This window comes from Neodothiora populina, assembly GCF_041146345.1.
Source record: "Neodothiora populina strain CPC 39397 chromosome Unknown canker_contig_12, whole genome shotgun sequence".
Taxonomy (NCBI): Eukaryota; Fungi; Ascomycota; class Dothideomycetes; order Dothideales; family Dothioraceae; genus Neodothiora; species Neodothiora populina.
Window position 1 is genome coordinate 203,335 of NW_027191404.1, and position 25,378 is coordinate 228,712.

Below are 25,378 nucleotides of genomic sequence, written 5' to 3' on the forward strand. Positions count from 1 at the left end.
TGACGAGAAGAAAGAAAGAAAGAAAGAGACAACGATACGAACCGAAATGAGACGATGGAAGATAGAGAAAGAGAAACGCGAACAAAGGAAGATGGATAATGGTTCATTGTGTAATGCAAAAGAGAGGTATTTCCTGAGCATGGGCCAGTGGTTTCACTTAAGCCATAATGCTTGATATAGACTCAGAGAAGGGAAGTTGACAAAATGCGCTGGGACGAGTCGTGGTAGATGGCCACAGTACTTGGTCTAGCGATACTCGAATTCATCTTTTTATGAAGGAGAAGAATTTTTCTACAAGGAAAGACATATAATGAATGTTTTGCAAATTTTATGAGTTCGATACTGATACCTAAACTCCGTGGATGCAAGACTACATAGTGACCGAAAGGTCTCCAGACAAGTATGTATGCCTAGTAATAGATCGTGCCAGTACTGTGGGCTGCTCTAAATCCAGACAAATCCCGTGATTGACTATGTTAAATGGCAATCTGATTGATCATACACAAACCTTACAGGCGAGAACATGCCTCTCACAGATTGCTGAGGTTGGATAGCGACCTGATGGGCTTCCCTACACGGACGCTCACCGCTGTGAGAGTGTCAGTCTAATCGACCTTCTCCAACTCATCGAGAAGCTTACTGTAGTAGGTACTCATGACAGACAACTCCATGCTTGGAAGAGCGCGAAAGACCTCGTTGAATTCTTCCTCAGCCTCCTGCATGAATCTCTGCGAATCGCCTTGGTAACGGGTACCAATGGCGTGCTGGTACTGGATGCGGTACGAGTAGTAGCGACTGACGAGAAGAGCAGCACGCGCGATACGCTTGAGATTAGCCAATTCGTCGACGACGTCTTGAGGAACGCCTGCACGCGAGACAGCCCATTCAATGGGGTCTTCGAAAGGCGCTTCCATGCGGTAGGCGTAGCGGTTCTTCATTCCCAGGACCCTGCGGAAGAGATGCCATACGGCTTCGACGTGGGTGATAGACATCTTCGATTGGGTATGATCTCGCTTGTGTAAGCCTTGGGTTTTGCGGTAGTGAGAAGGAGAAGACTAAAGTATGACTGCATGATAGGAGTATTTATAGACTGGACTCCTCGAGTGGGACAAAGCATCGCATACTGCCTTTGTGACCATTGACTAACATTCATCACTTTGTTAGGTTGGAACAATGACCTGGCTCTTTGTTCTTACTTCAGACAGTATTAGTGGACTCGACAGCCTTATTAGCTCTTGCAAATGTGACTGATGTGATAGTGATAATCTACGGATGTTTAAGAAATATCATGATCATAAGGAAAAATGGGGTAGTAGATGTTCATAGAGAAAGAACGTCGCCTAATATTTCGCTACTTGTCTAGACGCCAGTGTCTATATACTGTAGCTATCGCTATGAGCACTGGCTGTGGTAGGGTCTAGCCTTGGATTACCTGAATACAAATGCTCAGACCACTGTATGGATTAATTTCGAGTCCGTAGAAGAAAAGGCCTAGATCTCCTAAGAAGCAAAGGTGGAAGTTCATCGGCCAGAGTGTATACACCGTTCTGATCGTTGATGCACCTTGCTCTCTAGACTGATGGCTGTAATCGGTGATGATGAAATTGCTCATAGGGCTTACCTTTGTGCTTAAGAGATGTTGACTCGTACCAAGGGTGCTTATTGCTTTCTAATCGAGAGGCAAGAAATCGATAATCTCTATCATACTCTTATGGAATAAGTCAGCATCGTCTACGTCCTTTTGTTTCTGGTATTTAAGAACCATACTAATGAAGTGAACAAAGCTTGCATAGCAGAGCAGAGTCAGTGTCGCAAGCTCGATAAGGGTACTGGATCCGTAGGCATACATTATTGTCGGGTCTTGGAGCCTTTTTAGGTTCTTAGACGGTAATTATGGTGAAAATAAGGATTAAGGTGAGGTTATAAAGTGAAGGCAGAGACTTATCGTACAATTTATGTCTGTGTTTCGATTATTCGGATGATCTTCCCTTTGTTCTATCGACCTCTTTATCAATCAGACAAGTCAGTCGATTTGTAGTACCGACCATTTCTTTTCACAGGCTTATTATTAAGACTCAGGTCCGGACACGAGTTTCTTATGTTGCGGCTGTTCTTTGTCCTAAACAAAGCAGCCTGCGCAACCTTTATTATTGAAAGGCAACATCTCGAGCTGTTTCTTATGCATAACTGCAGAAAACTTCGCGACTAGAAGCAACATAGAGACTCCCGTTAGAAAATTAGACAGTAAAATAGATAGTCGCTTATATGATTCACTCCCCGTCAGTTTTTAATAAGGAAGTCGTTCAGCCTAGGGTTGTAGCATGATTATCTCTTATGCTGGAAAGATTGCATGCTAAGTATTACTCTTTTGTTCGGATCTTGGGTTATTGCGGAGACAAGAGAATTACTACAAGCATAATTATTAACGCTGGTAATTGCACAACAAAGAACTTGTCCTGTAGTAGAAAGTCTCGAAGCCTGGTCGTAAAAGCTCAGGTTACTATAGACCGTCTTTATAATGTCTCTGATGTCTTCAACAAACTGTATACAGCAGATATGGGGGGACCTTTTGATAGAAGATACTATGACACAATCCCGAGATGGGAGATGTCGTGGGCTTATCATGAGGCATGATGAAGGAAGAATACGGAGTTATGGTCTGCATACAGTAAGGTAAGGTACAGTACCTTAGGTACCGATAAGCTGCGTTGTGGTCCGCACGCTATCAGACATGGTTGCCTATTTCCATGGTAAACTACATAAAAGCTCGTAACCCGCCGCGTCTAGCATGCTATTCTAGGTCTGCACGTATGTTCGTAACCCTGTCTACGCCCCAACCAAGTATCACTCGGGCTTATTGCGAGTATTGGTGTGCCGCACCTTAATTGAAGAAGTGCAATACATGCACACTTAAACGAGGTTGATAGCCTGAGATCGTGTGATATTGTCCACGATCATCAGCTAATAATCATAGTTAACGGCTATGCTGTCGACTTCACGACAGGAGCGGACTGTACTCACATGAAGGAGAGCCGATTTTAGTACACCAAGACCGGAAGTTCAACACAAGTCTCGACGACGTACTATGCCTCTGTCACACGTGGTAGCTCAAAGATCTTGTGGCCGCGCACGGGCTTTCGTACACCTTCGCTTGGTCCTTTTCTCCACATCTTTCAGATCAGTTTCTGACGATAAGCACCATGGGGACTTCTCAGGGCAGACTTGAGCGTAAGACTTCGCCTTGTCTTTCCAGCGTGAACTGTTGATCGCGCGCTTGTTAATTTCTCACTCGCATTATCTGACCCACCCGAAGACCGCCCTATCTCAGGCACATGCCATATATGGCGAGTATGCCGCTGAGTCTGCCCCCAGTTCTTGTAGTCTGGCCAGATCTCGAGTCGAGTCAAGGTAGCGACCAACCAATCAGACACCGAGATTAGCAGTAGTCTCAACAAAAGAGCTACGGATCACCATATCAATGCAACAACGAGTAGTCGAACAATGCCCCAAAGCTAAGGAAGCCAAGGAAGCCAATTCTGCGAGCCAAGAGCAGGACTATCTCTAAATCTTGCAGTTCAATGCTTCCGAAGCGAGACTTCGGGTTACGAATCCAAGACAGCCTGTTCAAATGGCTCCCGATGTAACATGATTTGATCTCCCAGCTCTAATGTAGCACTGATATCGGTTATTCGCGACGTCGCAATGTGTCGCTGGCACAGACTGATAGGAAAAACACTTGCCAATGGCGAGTGAATATCCCGAATGATGAACCCCGCCCCATTTGGCAGCATCTGGATTACACGATAGTCAATATCGATGGCACCATTGTGTCGAAACTGCATCTCCCGATCACCGCGTACGCAACGATCCAAGACTGAATGTCGGTCCACGCTCGACGGTATCTGGAATAATCGAAGCTACTGCAACACACTCGGGCAACCTCAACGAGGTTTACTCGCGACGAAACGGCTATCTGTGGCAATGGGACTTGGTGAGCCGTTAATCTTAATCAATTTTGACGAAAGTCTACTGCGGAGGATAAATCGAGAAGCTGCAACGCTAGTCCAACCTTACTCCAGCCATCGTATGCTCCCTGGATATATACCTTCCTTGTTCGGCTTTGTAAAGATGATATAACAAAACCGTCTGATACGATTTCTCCTGCATCTGAGTGGTATCTGAGATGGTGACAGTCCAAGTGACTCTCTGCCCAGCATGTGATTACCCGACGGCAAGTAGACTATACTCTCACTCATTCTTATCTCTGGCCTTAAGGGAAGATACGAGCTTCCGCATGGTTGATCTGCATCTTCTGGACAGTCTAAAAGGTGTAGTATGGGTCCTATAAAAGAGACGACTAGTCCAGCCTGAAACCATCCAGGCACTTGCAATTCCTCCTTGTCTACTGCCAGTCGCCATGAGTGCTGTACATGAGATTTTACCTGATGACTCGAAGCTGTCTCCTGTAGATTTCAAGGAGTCAGATCCTCCACCTCCTACCTACAATGAAGAGAAGAAGAACTTCGACGTCTCGGAAGGAGAGATCTTTGTACCTGACGACACCGACGAGGTCATCGATCCTCGTCTCAAGAACTATCCGATTCAGCTTGTCGCCAAAACCGTTAGTCTGCACAATGATCCAACGTAAGTACCCTGTGCTATTATGACAATTACTCAGGTCCACTGACTTCTCTCAGGGAGCCTATCTTGACCTTCAGGTTCTGGTTCCTCTCTACCTTCTGGGTGGTAGTCGGTTGTGCTATTGCAACATTCTACTATTTCAAGCCTTACTCCATGACCTTGACTAGCTATGCCGTACAACTCTTGTCCTGGGGCATGGGTGTAGCAATGGCCAAGTATCTTCCTACACGTCAATTCAACACGTTCGGATACAAGTGGTCCCTCAATCCCGCCCCATTCAACCCAAAGGAGCACGCTCTCGTCGTGGTAGCATACTGGGGTAGTTGCTATACAGCGTACGGCCTCGGACCTTTGTCGGCAATGGAAATGTACTATGGCAAGAAGGTCAACGCAGGCTGGGGCATACTATTCTTGATCAGTACTCAATTGATTGGATATGGTGTAAGTCGATGTCACGTCTGATACTCCAAGCCATCACTGATATACGTATCGACAGTTTGCGGGTATCTATCGTGATATCCTTGTCAGACCCCCAAAGCTCTATTATCCTGGTGTGCTGCCAAATGTTGCTCTACTCAATGCAATGCACAAGAACCCCAGCATGGCTAAAAATTCATTGAAGTTCTTCGGCATAGTGGCAGTGGCTACCTTCGTGTGGCAATGGTTCCCCTCCTTTATATTTCCTCTGCTTACGACCATTCCTCTTCTCTGCTATTTTGGCCATGGAAACTGGATCGCATACATACTAGGATCCGGCAATTATGGTTTCGGCCTCTTGGATATCAGTCTAGATTGGAACTATGCGTCTTTCTTCTCCCCACTCTATACCCCTCTCTGGGCGTCGGCACACCAATGGGGGTTTGCTCTTTTCCTATGCTGGTGTCTCTATCCAATTCTATACTTCTACAACGTCCTCGGCGCGAAAACCTTTGCTCCAATGTCCTCTGGCACCTTTGATTCGGATGGCAACAAGTTCAACACATCTCGGATCCTCAATCCGAATCTGACGCTGAACGCTACTGCGCTGGCAGAATACTCTCAACCACATTGGTCAATGACCTATGCCATGTATTTCTTCTGGGGGTTTGCAGCTAGCACTGGAGCAATGATGTATGCAGCTCTGTACTATGGATATGATTCGTACATCGCGATCAAGAATGCCTGGCAGAACAGGAGATCACACGAGGATGATCCTTATCTGGAAGTTATGAGTTTCGACCCTCGAGGTGAGCTAAGAGCCCTGGCAACGTTTTGTCGTCCATGCTTTTCACTGACACTCATATAGTTCCACACTGGTGGTACATTGCCCTTCTGGTGATCTGCCTCGCGCTCTCATTTGCTACGATTTACCAAGGAGGATTCCAGCTTTCGTGGTGGTAAGTCATGGCCTAAACAAATTTCATCGGCCTGGCAAGTACCACATACTGATTGCCGCAGGGGTTTCATCGTCATCTGCCTCATCTCGTGGGTTTTCACATTCCCTAATGGCGTTCTTTGGGGTGTAGCCAACATGCAAGTCGGCATGGCTTTTTTGAGTGAAGTCATCGCAGGTTCTCTGTTTCCAGGCCAACCTCTTTCCGTCTTGACTTGCATGGTATACGGCCGACAAATCCTTGAGCAAAATCTCAACCTCATCTCTGACTACAAATTCGGGTTCTACATGAAGATTCCCGAGCGCGAGATGTTCTGGGGCCAAGTTTACGGAACCCTATTGGGGCCCTTTGTCAACTACGGACTTATGCGTATGTACACTTCACTCCCCGCCTTGAAATCAAGGAAAAGCATAGCTAATTGCAACCAACAGGCGTCATAATCGACAGCGTCGGAGCAGAGACTCTGACCGGCGAAAAACACAGCACGACTTGGCTAGCGCTCAAAACCAAGAACTTCTACTCGACCTCAGTCCTCTGGGGCATCCTGGGCCCGCACAGCTTCTTCAGTTCGGGAAGCTCCTACTCCTTCGTATACTACGGTTTCATCATCGGACCCGTGTGCGTCGCCGCCGTCTGGCTCCTGCACCGCCGCTTCCCCTCATGGAACCTCGAGACCCGCTTCAACCCTGTCCTGCTCTTCTACGGCGGCACTCTGTTCCCCGTCTACCAGACCACGAACCTCGTCACGTCCGCACTGTTCTCCGTCGTCTTCATGGGCTGGGCATACAGATACAAGCCCGTCTGGTGGAGGAAATACAATTACCTCCTAGGCGTCGGACTGGATTGTGGCTCTCAGCTCATGACTACGGTTCTGACGTTTGCGGTCGTCCTGGCCGGCAAGAGTATGCCTTATTGGTGGGGCAATGATGCGAGTGGGTACACGGATAGGTGTTTCCCTCCTGGTAACCTGCCTGCCGGCGCGCAGCCTTGAGGGGGTGGATGGTTGAGTATTCGAATTTTTTTGATTCGAGCTATGAATTATGAGGGGTTGGGCGACGGTCAGGGCTTGACCTGATATGCACTTGATGAATGTCGTGCAAATTTTGTTGGTATATCGTTTTGGTTTTTTCATCCTTATCATCATTCTTTGACAACCAATGGAGGGTTGACGGCTTGAGCACATCACAAGTCACACGATCAGTTAGCTACATCTCGCGTATTACGATGTCCCTTGAGGCTGAACAATTTCCACAGCAGAGACACATCAAATGATTGGAATGCTTCTACTTTGTGTATTCGTCGTCGAGCTTCGATTATGTGGAACCCGAGTTGGCTCCCATCCATTGTTCTCGTTTTCTAGAAACCCTGACACCACTTTCCTATTCGTCCATGACATTTTGCCCATGACAAACATGATAAGCCATTATTAATTCCTCCGTTTCCTTTCCTGAATCATACAAAAAACGCCTGCCCGATAAATGTCTATAGTTTCAGATACTCAACAATTAACGGGCCCATCTGCCCCTCCTCGCAACGACCGTGCCGGTTCCACCACCTCGCTGCGACAGCGTCGAACCACCAATGTCAATTCGAGAAAGCTCTTTCTCAAGAGCCGAGACGCCATATGCGTGGTCGTCAAAAGGTATCTTGGGGGGCAGCTCAGGTGGAGGTTCCGAGTAGGCGTGAGAGCGGCCATAGTATCCCGCCTGTGGAGCTGCTCTTCCTCTTTCGTTGCCGTATCCGTTGTGATATTGATCGTCACCCCCACGTCCCCCGTATTGGCTAGCCTTGTCGGCCCCGCGTCCTCCGTACTGGCTCGCGTTCTCGTAGTCGCCGCCGAAGATGTCTCCATAATGTCTCTGCTGTTGCTGAGGAGGCGGAGGCTGTTGGTAACCAGGAGGGGCTGGGCTTCGAGACCTGTGACGGACGTGCTGATTGTCTGCGTATCCCTCAGAGTAGCGGTGTTGTCCACCAGCATACGGATTCGGTATCTCGATCTCGTTAAGAGGGTAATTGCTCGCATCGTGTGGGAGGCTACTCTGCGGGATATCGCTTCTCCTCTTAAGAAGTCGATTGCGTGAGGGCGGAGTGCCATTCGCCGACGGAGAGTCGAACGAATTCATGCTGGGGTTAGGGCTACCGTGTTTGGAGCGGACATTGACGACGACATCACGTCCAACACGTCCGCCAGTAGCTGGCACATTATGAATGTTGTGACGAGGACCGCTGAGACCACGAGGACGGTTTGGATCGTAAGCACCAGCGCCGTACTGCTTTTCTGGTGTCTTCTTTACGGGTTCGGGTGCCCAAGAATGCACAGGGAGATGATCGCTAGGGTCCACCGTCCGACCATCCCAAGTCGTGATGGGTCCATCAGGATCAGGCAGAGGTCGCGGCGGCTCCTGTTCCTCTGTTCCGACGTGTGGAGAGTTGGGTATGTGGTAGGGCATTCGAGGATTCGTAGACTGCGAATGCGTGTAGCGAGATGTCTGACTTGCATTCGGATTGAAAGAGCCATAGTCGTCAGGTGAAAAGGGCACAGAGCCACTACCTGACGTGGAAGGTCGAGGTGAGACTGATTTCCGCGTTGGCATCTTCTGCAAGGGAGAAGGGCTGGGGTTTGGTGCAGAGGCCCCAGATGTTGAATCGTGGGCCGCATATGTCTGTACAGGGTGTCGGATTGATGCAAGAGACGAACGCGGCTGTGGAGCAGGTGCGGGTGAGATGGCTCTGGGTTTTATCATGGGGGCACCGTCCGGAGGATAGCCACGCTGGTATGGATCTTCAAAGCCCTGTTGTTGCTGCTGCTCCGCATAATAAGGGGCTGGGCTGGCAGAGCGACGCATCTCACTTGCCAGCGGATGAGTACGAGGAGGTGTAACGGTATCATAGGGGTCTGCCATGATGTGACGTGGATTTCGCTGGCTCGACGAGGAAGGACGGGGATAGCCGGGAGATGAGCCAGCGTTGGACGGTGCATATACACTTTGCGGCGGTGGTGGACCAGAATATGATTTTCGAAAATTAGGAGTGCTTTGACTTGAGCCCAAGGGTGGAGGGCCGTATTCGTCGACGGACTGGCTTCTTGGCGGGGGACCTCGCATACGATGAGATGGAGGTAGTGGAGGCAAGTCCTCTATCTCGTCTTCAACCGTTGGCTGCAGGGAGGCATCGTAAGCTCTGCTTCGCGGAGTACGAGCCTGTGGATAGCCATAGGGATCGTGAGTTTGAGGAACTGTGGTGGGTGCTGAATGTGAATGAGGAAGTTCCGGATGACCTTGTGAGCGTGCATGATAAGACGCTGCATCCGGGATTGAGGTTCGTAGTTGTTGTGGCAAAGCTCCTCTGCTTGATCTTGAGGGTGGCAGCTCAGGCAGAGAGGGCATAGAGTGGTGCTGCTGATGCTGTTGTTGCAGCTGCTGGTGTTGCGGTCGATAGCCAGGATGATAATCTAGATCTTCTACTGCCGGCTGATGGTGCTGCTGATGAGGGTACGGTTGATACTGTTGATGTGATTGCGGATGGTAAGGTGGGATATCTGGTGGATATTGTTGCTGCTGTTGGGGCTGCTCCTGCTGATAGTGGTGTTCATTGGGATACTGCACAGGTGGTGCATTGGGATGCGATGCGCTAGTCATCGAAGACGAAGCTCTAGTTCTACTGCCCATCGCTCTAGGCCCCGCAGTCCGTGTGTTCTCCATCTGATGAGGCAGAGGTGTGGTATGCAGCTCGGCGGGCAGAGGTCGTCTCTTGATCTTCTTTTCATGTGCCTTCTCTCTGGGTTTATCTCCCCGTTCGTCGGGACGCGAGTCATAGTAGGTTAATTCAAGCATGACTTCGCCAGCATATTTGCCCTTGTAGCTAAGTTGATGCCAATCGTCCTTCTTGCCTCCACCCGGGATGACTACTTGTTCGAGATTGACCCACATCTCGCCGATAAGATCCGTCTTCTTGTCATCATTGAACACCGAGACTTTTAGATTATTATAATCAGGTGATTCGTGCACAGTAAACCTGAGTTCCTGATCCCTAGTATACTGTCAGTATGCAGATATTGCCAGCTGGGAGGACCCAGAAAGATAAAGCTGCTGCCTACCATTTTGGCGTCTGTCCTCCTCGTTTGTCTGTTTCCGTCTTCTTCGCCTCTTTGCCCAGTCTGGCAGCACAGTAGGGATTCTGCTTGCCCATTGTCTTCCGATTGGGCAAGTTCTTAGCTCGATCGACAATGACGACCAGCGTGCCTATTTCAGGTCCATCGACGGTCATGTCTGAGAAGATGCCCGCTGTGTGCATCCCTCCCCCAAGAGCGGCGAAATCAGGTACTATCGATGTCATTGTGGATGTTTGCGTTGTGGAAGGTGCGGTATAGTCAGACTTGTGGTCTCGAAGGAAGGTCTTGTTGTAAATGGAAGGAGCGGACAGCCTCAATACGCGGCCGGCTTGGATCGAGGCTTGGTGTTGCGAAGGATTTCAGTTGTTGTTACAGAGAGACACGACAAGACGACCAGTTATCCAGAAGGTGAAGCGAGAGACCCTGTAGAGATCCTGGGAGTGTCCTCAAGCTTGACTGGTAGATGTAATGTATCGAAGCGAAGGTAATGCTAACAATGATGTCGACCAAATGATTGATGGTCTATGTGTGCAAAGATGTGGGGATGAAATGATTGTGGATCTACGCCATGAATACACCGGTCGCCCAGCTACAGCTTTGATTTGTTCTCGCGCCTGTGCCTGAGGCTGGGAATGGTGTCAGACGTGTGTCTGTGCCTTCGTAATGGACTCAGGCTGCTGTCATCAGCATTGTCGACAGCGTAATTTGGTTTCGATTTCGTAAAGGTCTGGTCTGTTCTGTTTACTTCTGGGGGTGCTGTGTTTCGTCGCGGGACGTTGGCAAAGCTCGGTCCTCCCTGTCTATTTGCGGGAACCCTGATGTAAGGCTGTTGTTATGGTCGTGGTAATTATCTTCTCTCCTCGAGATTTCTACAATTATGTTGCACAAGATACACAAATTTCGAGTTCAGCAGAGAAAAAAGCATGAGCCCAAAAAGGTTGAGTGATCCCTGCTTCCAATGGCTTCTGACAGGTATGCTCAGTATAAAGAGAGCAGAACCACCTGCGCTTCTCATGCAGCCAACCAACCTTTAAAATCCGTGGCTGGTGAACCATCCCCGAGCGCGGAACCCTCTACAATCAACACGAATCAAGACACAGGGCATACAACACAGCAAGAGTCCACGTCTGGCTCAAGCTCGTCCGGCAATCGAATATCATATAAATCCTGTGGCTGACATTTACTCTAAATACACATCTAATGCCAAGGCATCATGCGATATATTCGCAGGGAAGAGTTGCTCCGTCTGCAGAAGAGATTGGCGAGACGCGTTGCAGTGGCGCGCCCCCCACGTTTACATTTATCACTTCCAAGGTTCAATTTATGCTTGGTCTGGGCACTCCTCGGGACCGTATCAATCCTTGCGATCAACTTTGATTGATTCTTTGTGTTCATCTTCTGCTGACATGCATCGGCATCTCCAACCGTATGATAACGCACTGGTCGAGGATCGCGTCCATGCGATCAGTGATTGCTGACCATGTCATCATCCTTGTCACTTACTGACGATTGCGGCCTGAATGGCGAAACATGAGCATAGGCACTGTGATGTCCGATGCGTACGCCCTGTCCAGATATTTGTCAAAGAGACTTTGGTTGTTGTTGAAGTCATGAGCCGAGGATCATCAATTACACCGGTCAATATTCGATACCATCACCACAGCGGCATACCCAATATTCTTGGCTCGTCTTGCCGGTCATGTCACTCCGTCTGTCAACATATTTGCTTCCACAAAGGTGTTTTCGTTAAAGTCCGGGGACACGGAGAAGTGGTAAGTCACAGTATGCGATTATTAAAGGCATGTCAGTGTTTGAATACTTTTCTGTATAATATATTTTTCGTCTGTAATATCATACAAGATCCCCAGCGGAGCATACATGAGCTCGACGCTGCTCATCCAGCCTCAATTCTCGCTTTACAAGTAAAATCCTGATAGGTCATCAAATCGTGTCGCAATATTGTTTGCCTCTAAAACAGGCACTTGTTGTCGATGTCCTTGGACAGAGCTAAAGAGCCAGCAGGTGTCCATGTTGGTGCTCTACCTGATGTTCTCTCTGATGTCGTTGTTGCCGCCATTGTCCTCGACGTATTGACGAGCCTTGTCCTCAGGGCCTCCGCTTCCCTCAAAATCGCGGGCTTTGAACAGCTTGCCAGTCGTAGGGTCGATGTCGCCGCCCTCGGAAAGAGGAATATCACGGTTGTCACCGGCCCCAGATGCTGCGCTGCCATATGTTACGCAGGCTCCAGGGAACTTGTTGGAAACACCTTGGTCGACACCAGACTCGTTGGCTATTGAAAGGTCAGGTCCGTATGTTTACAACCATCTGTGATACAAGCGCCACTTGGTGACGTGGTGCACTGCATTGAAGTAGAGCAAACTTACTGCTATCACTTGCGGGAGTTCCAGTCTTTGCAGCAGTCGAGTTGAGATCTCTCTCAGCCTCGTTGGCGATGTCAATGGGGTTCTTTCCTTCGAAGCCGGACATTTTGAGATTGATGAGATGGGTTTCTGGGTGTCAAAAGTGTAAAGCTTGTTTTCTGTATTGGTAATAAAATGCTGGTTTGAATTGGAAGAAGAAACATCCTCATACCATATAATATATCCATCAGGATCTCCTCCATTGGTGGCATGCAGGGTCCCACTTACTACGGAGAGCACATGAGGGCATCATTGCAGCGGTTGATGTCAGACCCACGTCAACGCCAAGACTATACTGAAGTCTCTCTCTACCAGCTACACCTCGACTCTCCACTATTATGCTATTCGATAATTTTCTGTAAAGCCGATCTCACGATTTGTATGCGGTGTCTTTTTCCGTTGAATACACTTGAGGTAGGTAGGTCCACAAAACTGACGGGCAGCCGCAAAGATGCCATGTGGCTTACCCATCCAGTGGATTCTTCGCAGCATCGCGGCGCAGTTATTATCATCTCCGCAGTGGCGAAATCTCGGTCGCTGATATGATCGTTCCTTGTCCGTGGTTGTGGATATCAAGTCTCATAGTGATGATGCGATCATTGTAGTGGAGCAGATGGTGACATTGCACATTGTGGAGTTGCTCTGATATCGCTGCGCCCTTCTTCTTGTTTTGCGATGTCAACTTGGATTATGTGCCAGTCGCAGTGGTTCCCCAGATCGTAAGCAGTTATTTCACATTCCTGTATCCTAAAATGTGATTGTGATTCGTTTATAGTCGCATCCCGACGTGTTGAACTGCCTCATACATGGGCACTGACAGACAGTCTTGGACCGAGTGTCTCGTAGGTATGACTGATCAATGGTGCCGACTGATGTTCTCGTGCTATCGATGGAAACTCGATACACAATACCCAAGCTGCGAAAACAATAATCTGTCTCATTTATTGATGATCCTCCAGTCCACGCAAACTGCCCATGTCTCGTTGAGGTCGGTGAGAATATCCCACGTGGGTGTTTTGATGCCAATGGTGTCTCCGGGTTGTAGTTGCACTTTCGTATTCATCCCGCCTTGTATGAGCATACCTTTGATACTTAATCGATTGCCATCTACACCCTCGACGAAGATTGGTCCGCCATCTAAGCCTCGAGAAGCACCGGAAATGCTCTGAATATTGACCGTCCGGACAAATTGATTACCCTGGAACTGCCCTGGGTCTCTACTACTCAGACTTGCAGCTTGTCCAATTTCGATTACCCATTTTGATAGCTCGCCAGCCATACCCCCTGGGATGTATCGTTGACCTCTCCGGTGAGGACTAAAGGCCTCGGGTAGTGGTTCTGAGGCTGAAGACACCTCCGGTTTCGGTAGAGATGGCTTAAGAAAAGCAGGCCGACTGAGCGTTGATGAGGTGCTGGACCCTTCAGGCCTGCGGAACGCTGTCGAGGGAGTCCGTGACGGAGGTATCAGGAAACGTGCAGGACCTGATTTGACAGAGGACGTGGGCTCAGGCATTGGCTCAGGCATTGGCTCAGATAGCTCTGAAGCCTTAATGGAGGCATCAGTGGTCGCAATTGAGTCTACCACGCTTACGCGAGCGCGCTTTCGTGACAGCTGTACGGTTGAAGGATCCTCGGGTTCTTGAAAGGCTGTGTATGAAGGCTCAGAGGGTTTCAGATCAAGGAAATAAACATCGTTGTCAAGCATTTCTTCATCTTCGTCTTCTCCGCTGTTTCCCGCGTCGTCGACATCTTCTCGCTTGTACGAAGGCGTAGCGGACGATGTGGCAAGTATAGATTTGTACGGACCAGCCTTTATCGGAGTATGAAATCGTGGTGGAAAAGAGCTTGCACGCGCTGGGCTAAAGGACGATGTCATGTGTGTTGCGAACCGAGGAATGGAGGCAAACTGCGTTGCACCTTGTCGTTGGGTGGCTGAGTACGTCGCAATTTCCCCATCCCTAGGCTGATCATCTTCGTTGTTTTCATCTTCAATAATATTGTCCGGTCTTTTGAATATGGACTTCTTGTGAGACTAATGTACAAATATCAGAATATGGCTTCCGTCTAGCATAAGGGTGAGCGTTACTGCAGAAGGTGGCGTGGGTGCCATTGGCTCATCAACTTATACGGAAATGATCGAGTTCACTAATGGTGATTATACCTGATCAAACAGGCTATTTTACACCATACGTGATTTTGTCTGGTCCCAGGGGAACAACGCGGTAATGATGATAGAGCGTGAACGCCTCATCTAAAGAAGCCTCATATTTCTAGTGGATTGGCACTAATGTAAGAACGTGCTAGTCGACCGCGACAGTCATGCAATTGTACAAGTCCACTTGCAACGAAATCTAGAACTTGTAACAGACCTGCAGGCAATTAATACATGGACTGTAAAAAATGGAGAAATTCGACGGCTCGAATGCCACTCGACGCTTTCGTGTGAGGTGCCTTAGTTTACGCAGGCTTGGCGCCTCGCTTTTGTAGTACTGTATTTTCCCTTTCCAACACACAGAGCGGCAGCAGCAAAGATGATGAACAAAGACATGCTTGGAAGAAGACGAGGACAACACGTTCAATTGACGGGAAGAAGAATTGTTGCCAATTATGGAGTGAACATTATCTAACCGCTCTATGAGAGCGAATGGAATATATACTTGGTCGATATCTACACCTCAGCCCAACCCAGCTAACATGAAATCGTCGATAACCTTTCACTCGTAAAACCAATATTCGGCAGAGTACTTGACCTCAATAGGTCCGACTTTCGTACAGGTTTCGGGAGGACTTCCAGACGCTGTCTCCACTCTGTATACAGCCTTTAAGTCCTTCGAAACGCCCCGTCCGTCGTCCGCAAGATACAGCCAGGCCACTGAGTTTGGCACGCTCGCTGACGGAGCATTCACTGAGGCCACCTTCTTTGCACTGAGAAATGCGGGCGGGTTTGCTGCCTGAAGATCGAAGGTGGGTACCGATGAGGCGCTGAAGAAGTGGTGGCCAAGCGTTGGGAGACCCAATGATGAAGAGGTCGAATAAGCAAGTGGAGGTAGCACGGGGATTACCTCAGGAGCGTTACTGAGGAGTGAGGTAGCATCATATAGAGTAGCCACAGCGCCTGTGGCAACAGGCGAAGAAGATGTGTTGGCGCATGTGTAGTTTTGTGTTCCAAGCCCCAATGCAACATATTTGAAACGCAGTTGCACGGGAGAGGGCAGTCCATTGAGTGGAGGATCGCATAGCTTTACGGATCTTTTCGTGTACCCGTATGGTAATGAAGATGCCGGGTATGCATCGGAAAAAGTTACCATTGCCATAGTGAGGAAGTAAAGTACTGCAGACATCTTGAAGGTACTCGGAGATTGATTGGTAGTTCGAGTAAGACAAAGAATCGATTGGAAATGATGAAAGACACAAAATACTTAGCTAGGTGATATGGCAATTATATACGCAGTTCTCAGTGTTAGATTGGCACTCGGTCCTTATGCAGTGGCAGGAACGTCGGCTGGACAATGTCATCCAAAATAGACACGGATATGAAATCGTTCGTAGGTACAGGACGCTTACACTTTCGCGCGTTTACATGCATGAACCGCTTCTTCCACATGGCCAGCGTTCCAGCCTTCCTAACACGGACAGAGACAGGCGTTGATATGGGAGGTTATAACTGACATGCGATGTTAAGCGATTATCTTGAGGAAGCGGTAGATGAGCCGAAAGCCTGCTTGCTTTCGTAGATTAGATTACTGGCCAGAAATAGCTGTCGATTCTTGTAGACCTAGACCAGGTGGTCCAACTCCTCCACACGTTGGTATTAAATTTAGTGACCTTGAGTAGTTGTCAATCTCACTAGATCTGGGTCAGGTGCATGCAATGTCAAGCCCGAGAGACCGGTGCTACATGTACTATGCTCCTTAGCGGCGCTTAAATCTACTCATACAGTGCTTCTGCAGCCTTTCCGTTTCAATCGTCGATATCCCAGAGCCGGACAGTAGCAGCGAACAAACAATCGTCGTTTGTGGTGTTCAGAAGAGAAGACTTCGTTGCACTGTTTTGTCGTAGTATACTCGAATATGATAGCAGCTAGTGCTATGATGGAAGTATCAACAAGGCACTGCTCTCGCTAACGGATGATAGTAAGTGAAGTGGTTGCGGCGATAGTGGTGTAAAGCGCATTAATTATGTGCATACTTGGCGCGGTAAAGCCAGCTAAGAATAGCAAATTCCTCCCCACTTGAGATGCATTTATGGGTCTTTCTCCAACTCCACCTTACTCGACTATAGCCTGATCTTGACATCTCACCTCAGACAGTACATCCCTCGTTATCATCCACTGCATTACGCGAACCTCAACTCGCTTGATAAAGGGACCAGATAACGTTTCTGACAACCTCACCCTCTTGGCGGCAATCCATTGAGCAAATGAAAGCGCTTCTTTGTCCGCGTAGATGAACCTTCAGGTTCTTTACGAGGTATGGGCTGATCAAAGACTTCCTTGTCTTCAAGACTTGGAAGATTGAAGATGAAAGAAGATCAAAGAGCTTTGTTGAAATGCAAAGAGCTTTGGACAAAGGAACCTCTGTGCATTTAATCCCGCTCGTTCGCTGCAGTCTGCATCTTTCTGTCAAACCACCTTCCATATCTCACTTTATCTACATCGAAAGTAGTAAGTATCAGACATCTGCCGGCAGATAGTCATTATTTCATTTGTCACTTCTTTCAATCTTATTTATTTTTACTTTCCCCCAAAAGATCCGAAGTCAACGAAGCCAACCGTCATCATGAACCGTAAGAGAATCACCCAGGGTGCGCATGATCACCACGGTAGGGACCGTAGAGGTCAACAAGATCGACGCCAAATCAAGAACTCCAACACAAGGGACACTAACAACAAAAAGCAGAACATCGTAAAAAAGAAGAAGATTAATAACAGCAACAACATCAGCGTATGTGGAAACTGCAACAAACCTGGGCACTACCAAAGAGAGTGCTATGCTCCCTGCGGCAAGTGTGGTCTTAGAGGTCACACAGTGTCGAAATGCCCGACCCCAGCTGTTCATCATCATGAGAAGGTGCTAAAATACTGCGAGGACTGCAACGAATCTACGCACAATCTAGACCAATGTTCGAGATGTAAGTATTGTAACATGTCGAACCACAAGTCTATTGACTGCACTAGGAATAGCAGAAAAATCGCTTGGGAAAGCGAACATGGCACGAAGGTCTGTCTCAACTGCAATGTTCGAGGACATTTGGAGGTCGAATGTGAAAACCCGCTCTCGAAGGGACAAGCATACGAACCAATGGATGAGATCGTCTTTCCCGATGCACCGATCAGCAACGATCTGACTGCCATGTCTCGACTTTTAGCACTTCCCCAGGCACGTTCGCCAAGCCAACAACAGCAGGAGCTTCCTCGCTGTGAGCGTTGCGAAACTCGTGGTGCTCTGAACGCAATCTCACCTCACTCGTCGAAAGCATGTCCCATCTACCGATACTGCGAACACTGCAATAGCATCCTGCATAACACCTATGAGTGTCGTGATCAGGCCGGTAAGATCCTGTGGTCTAACTCAGCACTAATGTGCGCCTCCTGTGGATGTCGCGGCCATTCCCACGACATCTGTCAGCACCCGAATCCGGGTGAGTCGACTCGTACATTCGAGGTCATGCCTCGTGCTGTTACACATCTGGATGACCATATCTTAGGTTACAACCTTGCTAAACTGGGCGTGCAAATCGGCACAAACATCTCTACTCGACTATGGAACAATGTCGCTAATGGTTTAGGTCACTACTTCGGCGTTCCTTCAGCAGGTATCTTACTTTACAAAGGCTTCGAGATGTGTTGTGAGACCTGTCATCACAAGGCTCATCCTGTTGCTATCCAAGGTGAGGATGTCATCATGCACGGCATAGACATGTCTGTGCCCGGTATTGTACCTAAGAACCTCGCCATCATCATGGAGACAGATTGCAACTGTTGGGTAAATGGCTTGAGGTGGTCGAGGCTTGATATGGGCAGGTTGAGCATGTTTCCTTAGGCGCTCTTGTCTTCGTCTCTGATTTAGTATTTTCGTTCGTTTAGCGCTTGTGTATCCGATATGTCGCGTGGGCTGGTCCTGCGCGGCGATCATTGTTTGGAACAATTTTCCATCTCCCATTGGTATTTCAATTATTAAGGCAAGTACAAAGAGATCAAAGCCATTCCTTTGTTCTCCTAGGAGCTATGAAGTTGTCGGGTGGTACCGGACAAGTGATTATCCTCGAGTTGTGATCTATTGATTGGACCAATCATGTTGATGTGAATAATGATTCATTGTTCTCGTTCTTTGCAGCATTTTGTTTCGATTCTAAATTCAATTCCACCCTAATCTTGCACGCTCTCGCCTGCCTTCTCAGCGTCGGGTGTAGTATCTCCACCCTTTTCTCTCATTGCGAGCTTTTCTGCCTTCTTTTGAGCGATCTTTTCTGCCTTGCGCTCACCCTTGCTCTTCTCTCTGCCTCCCCTCTCGTTCCCAGCGTTTCCACCTTTGTTTCCTACGTTGTCGGGCGTGACCATTGCCAGCAAATTCTCCTTGCCGGCAAACTGGAGCTCCCTCGGCGTCATGAACTCGCGCATGATATCCTCGGTGACCTTGGCTCGGCGCTCCTGGAACGCAGTGACGAACTTTTGAAGCTCCTCGATACATTTCTTCTTGAGCTCGCCGGTCGACAGCGTGCCCTTTCGGTATGAAGTCTCAATCTCGGCGAGCTCTTCGTCCGAGTCGAGGAAGTAAGACAGGTAGGCATAAGCTACGTCAACATCAGGGTTACCGCCGTACTTTTCGTGGTCTTCCTTCGTAGCACCACCTCCAGAGAACCCGTAGCGGTTGATCTTGTTCTTGATGGTGCTGGGCGGGTCGTTCATGAAGATTGCGGAGTTGGGATCCGAAGCACTCATTTTTCCGCCGGGGCCTTGAAGAGCAGTCAGGAATTTGGAGAGGATAAGAGCGGTTTTGGGCGAAGGGTTCTCCATCCTGTCGCAGTTCTCGCGCAGCATACGGAAGTAAGGCTCTTGGTCAATTGCGCAAGGTATCAGCGTGGGAATAGCAGCAATGCGCTTCTGTGGACGAGAAGCAGCATAGTCAGGAGCACGGAAGTCTGGCTGCCCGAAGAGGATAGGGTAGGACGACGCGAACGCTGCCACGCATTGCTTTGCGGCATATGCGTTAAGACCAATGTTGGTGCTGCCATCGAATCCTAGCGCACCGCGGATCTGATTGTTGGTGAGCAGAGCCTCGAACTCAGAGATGTTCTGGTAGAAGTGGCCGCCCATGTACTCGTAGTCGGTATAGATGAATGTCTTCTTGGGGTCGAAGCCAAGAGCAATAATATCTTTGCAGTTGTCATGTGCATACTTGATAAAGTCACCGAGAGCAGCACCTTTTGTCGCCTTGCCCTGGTTCTTGTTGCGAGTATACAGGAACTTCTCATCATCTGTCAACATAACGACAAGTGGCACGTCGAATATCTCTTGCAGCTCCTTGGTGAAGAGAAAGGGCACAGCATGTCCCAAGTGCATGGAACCGCTGGACGGGCCACGACCGGTATATAAGAGAAAGAACTTATGCTTCTCATAGTAATCCAGAATCTTATCAAAGTCGCGATGGGAGAAGAAGAGCTTCCTTCTCATCAAGCGATGCGGTGGTTTTCCTGTGACTCTTTCGAACCGCGCCAGATGCTCCTCAGTCAGGGCAGGTGTGTCGAATCTTTTTCGTAGCGCTTCATAATCTATAGCCTTGACATTTCCCTCGTCATCTACTCCACCAGACACATTATAAGGATCAATCAGCTGCTCTGCCGCAGCCTTCTTGATTTCTTCTACGGCAGGAGGGGCTCCCACCGCTTCCTCGGTGTGCGGTGCTCCTTCCGCTGGGGCTGCCATGCTTTCCGTTATTCCTTAGCTGACCTTGTTTGACGACCTCCTCTCTGACCCCTAGCGATCTTGCTGGGAGTATAGGTTTTCGATTGTGATATACGAGTCACACAATGATCTTTGTCGCATGTGCCCAATGACCCAGACCACCTCGACCCTCCGTCCCTGGAAAATCACCCCGCCGAAAGTCTTGGCAGAACATGTCGGACATTATTCAGTCACAGTCCGATCATCTTTGCCGACTCTCCAATGTCCTACTATACTTTTACTTCGACGTCAGTAAACAACGACACAAACTGAAATACCTTCACCTATACGCTGACGTTAATTGAAAAGTCCATGTGTCATGTCTTTGGGCAGCCCGCCAGCGTCACAGTGTCCCATCGCAATTTCACTCCTACCTTACTATGGATGAGCTCGGAAACACGTGTCAACGCTTGACGTCACTGCTTGACTCGAGGTTCGCCTTCCAAGCCTTGGGATGAAACCGCTTCTACTTGTATCGGAACCTCGGACGACCAAGGATGATGGCTGAACCAAGGCAAAGCTAAATGAGGTCTTGTAGATACCGTTCGAACCATTGAGATCTCATGCTAGCTCTCATACATTGCACTGCCTCTTTTTCGACGTCAACGTATCTCACCTTCATACATTAGCCAACGCCTATTCGCGATGCTCTGTTACATCGATCTATGACCCTTGCCAGGCTCGGACTGCCATGAAGCAAACCTCCCCCATCAAACAGCTCTTGTCTTTAGTCTCTAAAGTCAAGCTGAACTTCTATCGCTTACATCTCATCTACTTCATTTTCGTGATTCTCTTATCTTCAGTCATTCTATATGGCAGCACAACAAATGGCAACAGCGGGAACGCCGAGGAGGAGTTCAGGCTCCGCTACATTGATGCACTTTTCTTGTGTGCCAGTGCTATGACAAGCGCTGGATTAAATGTTATAAATCTTGGTTCTCTCACAGGATTTCAGCAAGCAGTGCTGTTCACCTTGATACCTCTTGGCAATGTTATCATAGTGTCTACATCTATGGTATATATCAGGCGGTACTGGTTTCGGAAGAAGATGGACCAATTTCTGGAGCACTCAAGAACTGGACGCGTAATCGCCAAAGATGTTGAGCGACAAGAAGCTAACCTTGGGAGCCATCGAGCCCCCAACTATCGCGCCGCCCAAGCTGCCGCAGCGAGTGAGACCGACTTCCGGCCAGAGAGGCCTTCACGAGCACCCACTGGCGCGGAGACTCTGCGTAAGAGGAGAACTGGGGACTTTCATGCCCCAGCCCACGGCGGCTTTCCGCTGCCGTGGCAGACCCAACGCTTTCGAAATGCGGTCCAGCATCCTTTCCGGAGTCTCAGTATGAAACCAGAGACAGCAACGCACCCTTATCTATCATTCAAGCCAGTCTTAGATAAGAAGGGACGTATCTACTCTCTCGACGAGAGACAGAAGACAGAATTAGGAGGCGTCGAGTACCGGGCCTTGAAACTTCTCAGCTGGCTTCTACCAGCATACATCCTGTTCTGGGTCATTATAGGCATCGTTATCCTGGTGCCTTATGGCACCGTGGATCGCAATGTCGAGAACATCATTCAAACATCACAACCTGGGAACCTAAGTCCCGGCTGGTGGGCGACCTTCACTGTCATTTCTGCCTTCGGAAACTGTGGAATGAGCCCTCTGGACGCAAATCTGGTCCCTTTTCAAGGATATTATCTCATCTTGATTGTAACAGGGGCTCTTATTCTTCTAGGGAACCAATTCTTCCCAATATTCCTACGCCTCTTCATCTGGACAATCTTCAAGATGGTTCCACGCGACTCTCAACTTCACCACACTTGCGCATTCCTCCTCCAGCATCCGCGTCGGTGCTTCATTCTGTTGTTTCCCTCGATAAATACCTGGTATCTTCTGGCTGTACAATTCACGCTTGGCAATGTACTCTGGGCTTTCTTCGGCATCTTGAACATTGGTCTTCCCGAATTCGAGGCGATGTCTGCAGGTCGCGAGACTGCCTTGGGCTTGTTCCAAGCTCTGGGTGCGCGTGTAGGTGGAATGTACGTGGTACTGCTCAGCAACGTTGCACCTGCATTGCAGATCATGTATTTGATTGCCATGTACATTTCTGCCTTTCCTATCATTGTGTCTCTGAGGCAGACGAACGTCTATGAGGAGCGCAGCTTGGGACTTGAACATCAAAGTGCGGATGATCCCAGCAACGAAAACAAGGGCAGCAGTATTTCTATGCATGTCAGAAGGCAATTGGCCTACGATCTGTGGTATGTATGGTCTGAGGTAATCTATCTATAACACTTCACGCTAATCTCGAAAACTGCAGGTGGCTAGCGCTAGCAATCTGGCTAATCTCAATCATTGAACGAATCGAGATCCAGAACGACGACATGAAATTCTTCAATATATGGACCATAATGTTTGAAGTCTTCAGTGGCTACGGAAACGTTGGACTCTCGCTGGGCGTCCCATTCGATGACTATTCGTTCAGCGGTGTGTGGCATACACTCTCAAAACTCGTGCTCATTGTCGTCATGCTCAGAGGCAGACACAGAGGTCTGCCCTACGCGGTCGACCGAGCTGTATTATTGCCCGGTGAAGAATTAATGGAAGAGATGGACAGGGAAATCAATTTCCAAGGACAGGGCGAGTGGGGAGACGGCGACACATGGGGCAGAAGAGAGATGAGAGATCCAGAGGGCAGGGATTTGTGTGAAGAGGACAAAGCGAAGCTAAGGAAGGAGTTCCTGGGTACCGATGACCAAGATGGTGGTAGCAGTGGCTTTCAAAGTTCAGAAGGACGGAATCCGTCCGGTGATCCTGTGGGGGTTGAACATATATGAAGTCAATCTCGGGGCTTTGTCGTATACCGTTCTACAGCTTAACAGCAGCAGATGATCTTCTTGATACCTTGCCAATAATACCCACTCTGGCTCCATCACTTGGTCTAGAGTCTCGTCTAATACATCAATCCTTCCGATTCCCTGCTCCTAGCCCGTGTAACGGCGCGCCACACAGGTCATCTTTACCCCGCTGTCTGGCCGTGCGATCCGGGGAAATAGGCAGACAAAGAGATGGTCGGTAACGATCTACAGGCGCACTTCAGGCATGTACCCGATCTCTGTACATATATATATGTAGTGAATAAGATCTGCTCATCGGAGACAGAGGACAAGCTTTGTGAGAGACACCTTGGCGATAAGCTTGTTTTACTCTATCTCAAAGACTAGGAATTATTTCACCACTAGGGGATCATTATGGCTATTGTGGCGACGTCTGTGAATTACTGTGTAAGCTTATCGTCTATTTGTCTTCTCCATATTTTGTTTTAGATGTCTTTTGTAACAGTGAACTGATACTATGATTCGACGCGACACAACAGTGCGACCAGCTACTATCAGCTCTTGGCCCCTCAGTAATTTCCTTCCCTGGAAACGCGAGTTACCAGACAACGGAATCCTCATACTGGTCCATCCAAGAAGCGTCATTGACTCCAACTTGCATCGCCACACCGCTCGACACCAATACCACAGGGGCCATCATACATATCCTCTCGTCTCTGGGACCGAGTTGTCAGTTGGCTATCAAGTCCCAAGGGCATGCGCCAGCGGCTGGCTTTGCAAATATCGAGGATGGCGTCACGATTGATATCACGGGATTGAACCAGACTGTGTTGAGTGCAGATGAGAAAGTGGTCAGCGTGGGTACTGGAGCTTCTTGGTCTGGAGTCTATGATTATCTGGATCCATATGGTTTGGTCGTTGCTGGAGGCAGAAATGGTGCCGTGGGCGTTGGTGGATTGACACTTGGTGGTGGAATATCTTATTTCTCGCCTAGGGTCGGTTATAGTAAGTCGCGGCAGTTACATGAACAGCCTTTTGTGTTTTGGAGGTCATGCAAGCTGATAAGAAGACAGCATGCGATACCGTGACGAACTTCGAAGTCGTACTCGCACATGGCAAAGTCGTCAATGCTAACGCCAGTGTCAATTCTGATCTTTTCCGCGCGCTCAAGGGTGGAGCGGGCAATTTTGGCCTTGTCACTCGAGTCGACTTGGCTACCATACCTCAGGGAAATATTCTGGGTGGCTCGGTCGCACACAACACCTTTGACAGGGAGGCTGTATTCAAGGCGTTCACTGATATCGCTGGAGCAATAAACTACGATCAGTACGCGTCAGTTGTGACTAGCATCAGCTTCAACTCTACCAGTAAGGGCTGGAGTGTTGCCAGCACACCAGTCTACACTGGTCCCAATATTACCACCAATGCTACTCCTCCGGTATATCAGGAGTTGCTTGCTGTACCTCAGCTTTCCAATACAATCAAGGTGACGAACGCATCTACCTTTTCCGCCGAGCCTGCAATACCACCTCTCAACTGGCTCTTTGAGACAGGCACCTATGGTGTATCTGCAAGCTTGATGAGCCAATTCTTCGACATCTGCAACAGCACTCTGTATGATTTTGACGCGCCAGCGGGGTGGGTCGTCTGGAGCCTGGCTTTCGAGCCATTCCCTACCGCAATCACAGCAAAGGGTGCAGGAGCAAATGTCTTGGGCACTTCTCCTGCCGACGGCAATAGCATGATATTGCTGATATCGCCTCTGTGGACTTCCTCTAATTCATCGACTTTGGTCACTGCGAAGGACAAAGAGCTTCTCGCGAACTTGGATGCTGCAGCTGACAAGATCGGCTTGTTGCATAAGTTTCAATACACAAACTATGCTGGACCTTGGCAGCAGCCGTTGAAGAGTTACGGATGGAAGAACTATGGGTTCTTGAAGGGCGTGAGCAAGCGCTATGATCCAAAGGGGTTCTCCCAGCGTCAGGTGCCTGGAGGGTTTAAGCTGCATTGAACCCAAGCGAGGCAAGGATACGGTGGCGTACGTGTAGCA

The 25,378-nt window shown here is 48.9% G+C and overlaps 8 protein-coding genes across 9 annotated transcripts; 3 read left to right on the forward strand and 5 right to left on the reverse strand.

Annotated features, from left to right (window-relative positions):
- Nucleotides 1-4,417: 4,417 nt before the first annotated feature.
- AAFC00_000804 (uncharacterized protein) lies at nt 4,418-7,005 on the forward strand (the record flags this gene model as incomplete). The annotated part of the gene is made up of 6 exons (XM_069347521.1): nt 4,418-4,644; nt 4,698-5,082; nt 5,138-5,867; nt 5,927-6,017; nt 6,079-6,383; nt 6,446-7,005. 6 exons carry the CDS (start codon nt 4,418-4,420, stop codon nt 7,003-7,005), a joined length of 2,298 nt encoding a protein of 765 aa, XP_069203368.1.
- Nucleotides 7,006-7,519: 514 nt separating this feature from the next.
- Nucleotides 7,520-10,349, reverse strand: AAFC00_000805 (uncharacterized protein; the record flags this gene model as incomplete). Its single annotated transcript, XM_069347522.1, has 2 exons — nt 7,520-10,043; nt 10,111-10,349. The coding sequence occupies 2 exons, from the start codon at nt 10,347-10,349 to the stop codon at nt 7,520-7,522; spliced, it is 2,763 nt and encodes a 920-aa protein (XP_069203369.1).
- Nucleotides 10,350-12,164: 1,815 nt separating this feature from the next.
- AAFC00_000806 (uncharacterized protein) lies at nt 12,165-12,612 on the reverse strand (the record flags this gene model as incomplete). The annotated part of the gene is made up of 2 exons (XM_069347523.1): nt 12,165-12,415; nt 12,510-12,612. The coding sequence occupies 2 exons, from the start codon at nt 12,610-12,612 to the stop codon at nt 12,165-12,167; spliced, it is 354 nt and encodes a 117-aa protein (XP_069203370.1).
- An 870-nt stretch (nt 12,613-13,482) lies between these two features.
- On the reverse strand, nt 13,483-14,655 carry AAFC00_000807 (uncharacterized protein; the record flags this gene model as incomplete). Of its 2 annotated transcripts, XM_069347524.1 has the most annotated exons (3): nt 13,483-14,091; nt 14,137-14,577; nt 14,632-14,655. In XM_069347524.1, 3 exons carry the CDS (start codon nt 14,653-14,655, stop codon nt 13,483-13,485), a joined length of 1,074 nt encoding a protein of 357 aa, XP_069203371.1. The 2 variants fall into 2 exon arrangements, with proteins under 2 accessions (XP_069203371.1, XP_069203372.1); XM_069347525.1 differs by lacking the exon at nt 14,632-14,655 and having other exon boundaries at nt 13,483-14,421.
- A 604-nt stretch (nt 14,656-15,259) lies between these two features.
- AAFC00_000808 (uncharacterized protein) lies at nt 15,260-15,886 on the reverse strand (the record flags this gene model as incomplete). Its single annotated transcript, XM_069347526.1, has 1 exon — nt 15,260-15,886. The coding sequence occupies one exon, from the start codon at nt 15,884-15,886 to the stop codon at nt 15,260-15,262; it is 627 nt and encodes a 208-aa protein (XP_069203373.1).
- Nucleotides 15,887-18,912: 3,026 nt separating this feature from the next.
- On the reverse strand, nt 18,913-20,469 carry AAFC00_000809 (uncharacterized protein; the record flags this gene model as incomplete). The annotated part of the gene is made up of 1 exon (XM_069347528.1): nt 18,913-20,469. One exon carries the CDS (start codon nt 20,467-20,469, stop codon nt 18,913-18,915), a length of 1,557 nt encoding a protein of 518 aa, XP_069203374.1.
- Nucleotides 20,470-21,178: 709 nt separating this feature from the next.
- AAFC00_000810 (uncharacterized protein) lies at nt 21,179-23,325 on the forward strand (the record flags this gene model as incomplete). The annotated part of the gene is made up of 2 exons (XM_069347529.1): nt 21,179-22,749; nt 22,809-23,325. The coding sequence occupies 2 exons, from the start codon at nt 21,179-21,181 to the stop codon at nt 23,323-23,325; spliced, it is 2,088 nt and encodes a 695-aa protein (XP_069203375.1).
- Nucleotides 23,326-23,739: 414 nt separating this feature from the next.
- Nucleotides 23,740-25,339, forward strand: AAFC00_000811 (uncharacterized protein; the record flags this gene model as incomplete). The annotated part of the gene is made up of 3 exons (XM_069347530.1): nt 23,740-23,772; nt 23,865-24,330; nt 24,399-25,339. The coding sequence occupies 3 exons, from the start codon at nt 23,740-23,742 to the stop codon at nt 25,337-25,339; spliced, it is 1,440 nt and encodes a 479-aa protein (XP_069203376.1).
- Nucleotides 25,340-25,378: the final 39 nt, after the last annotated feature.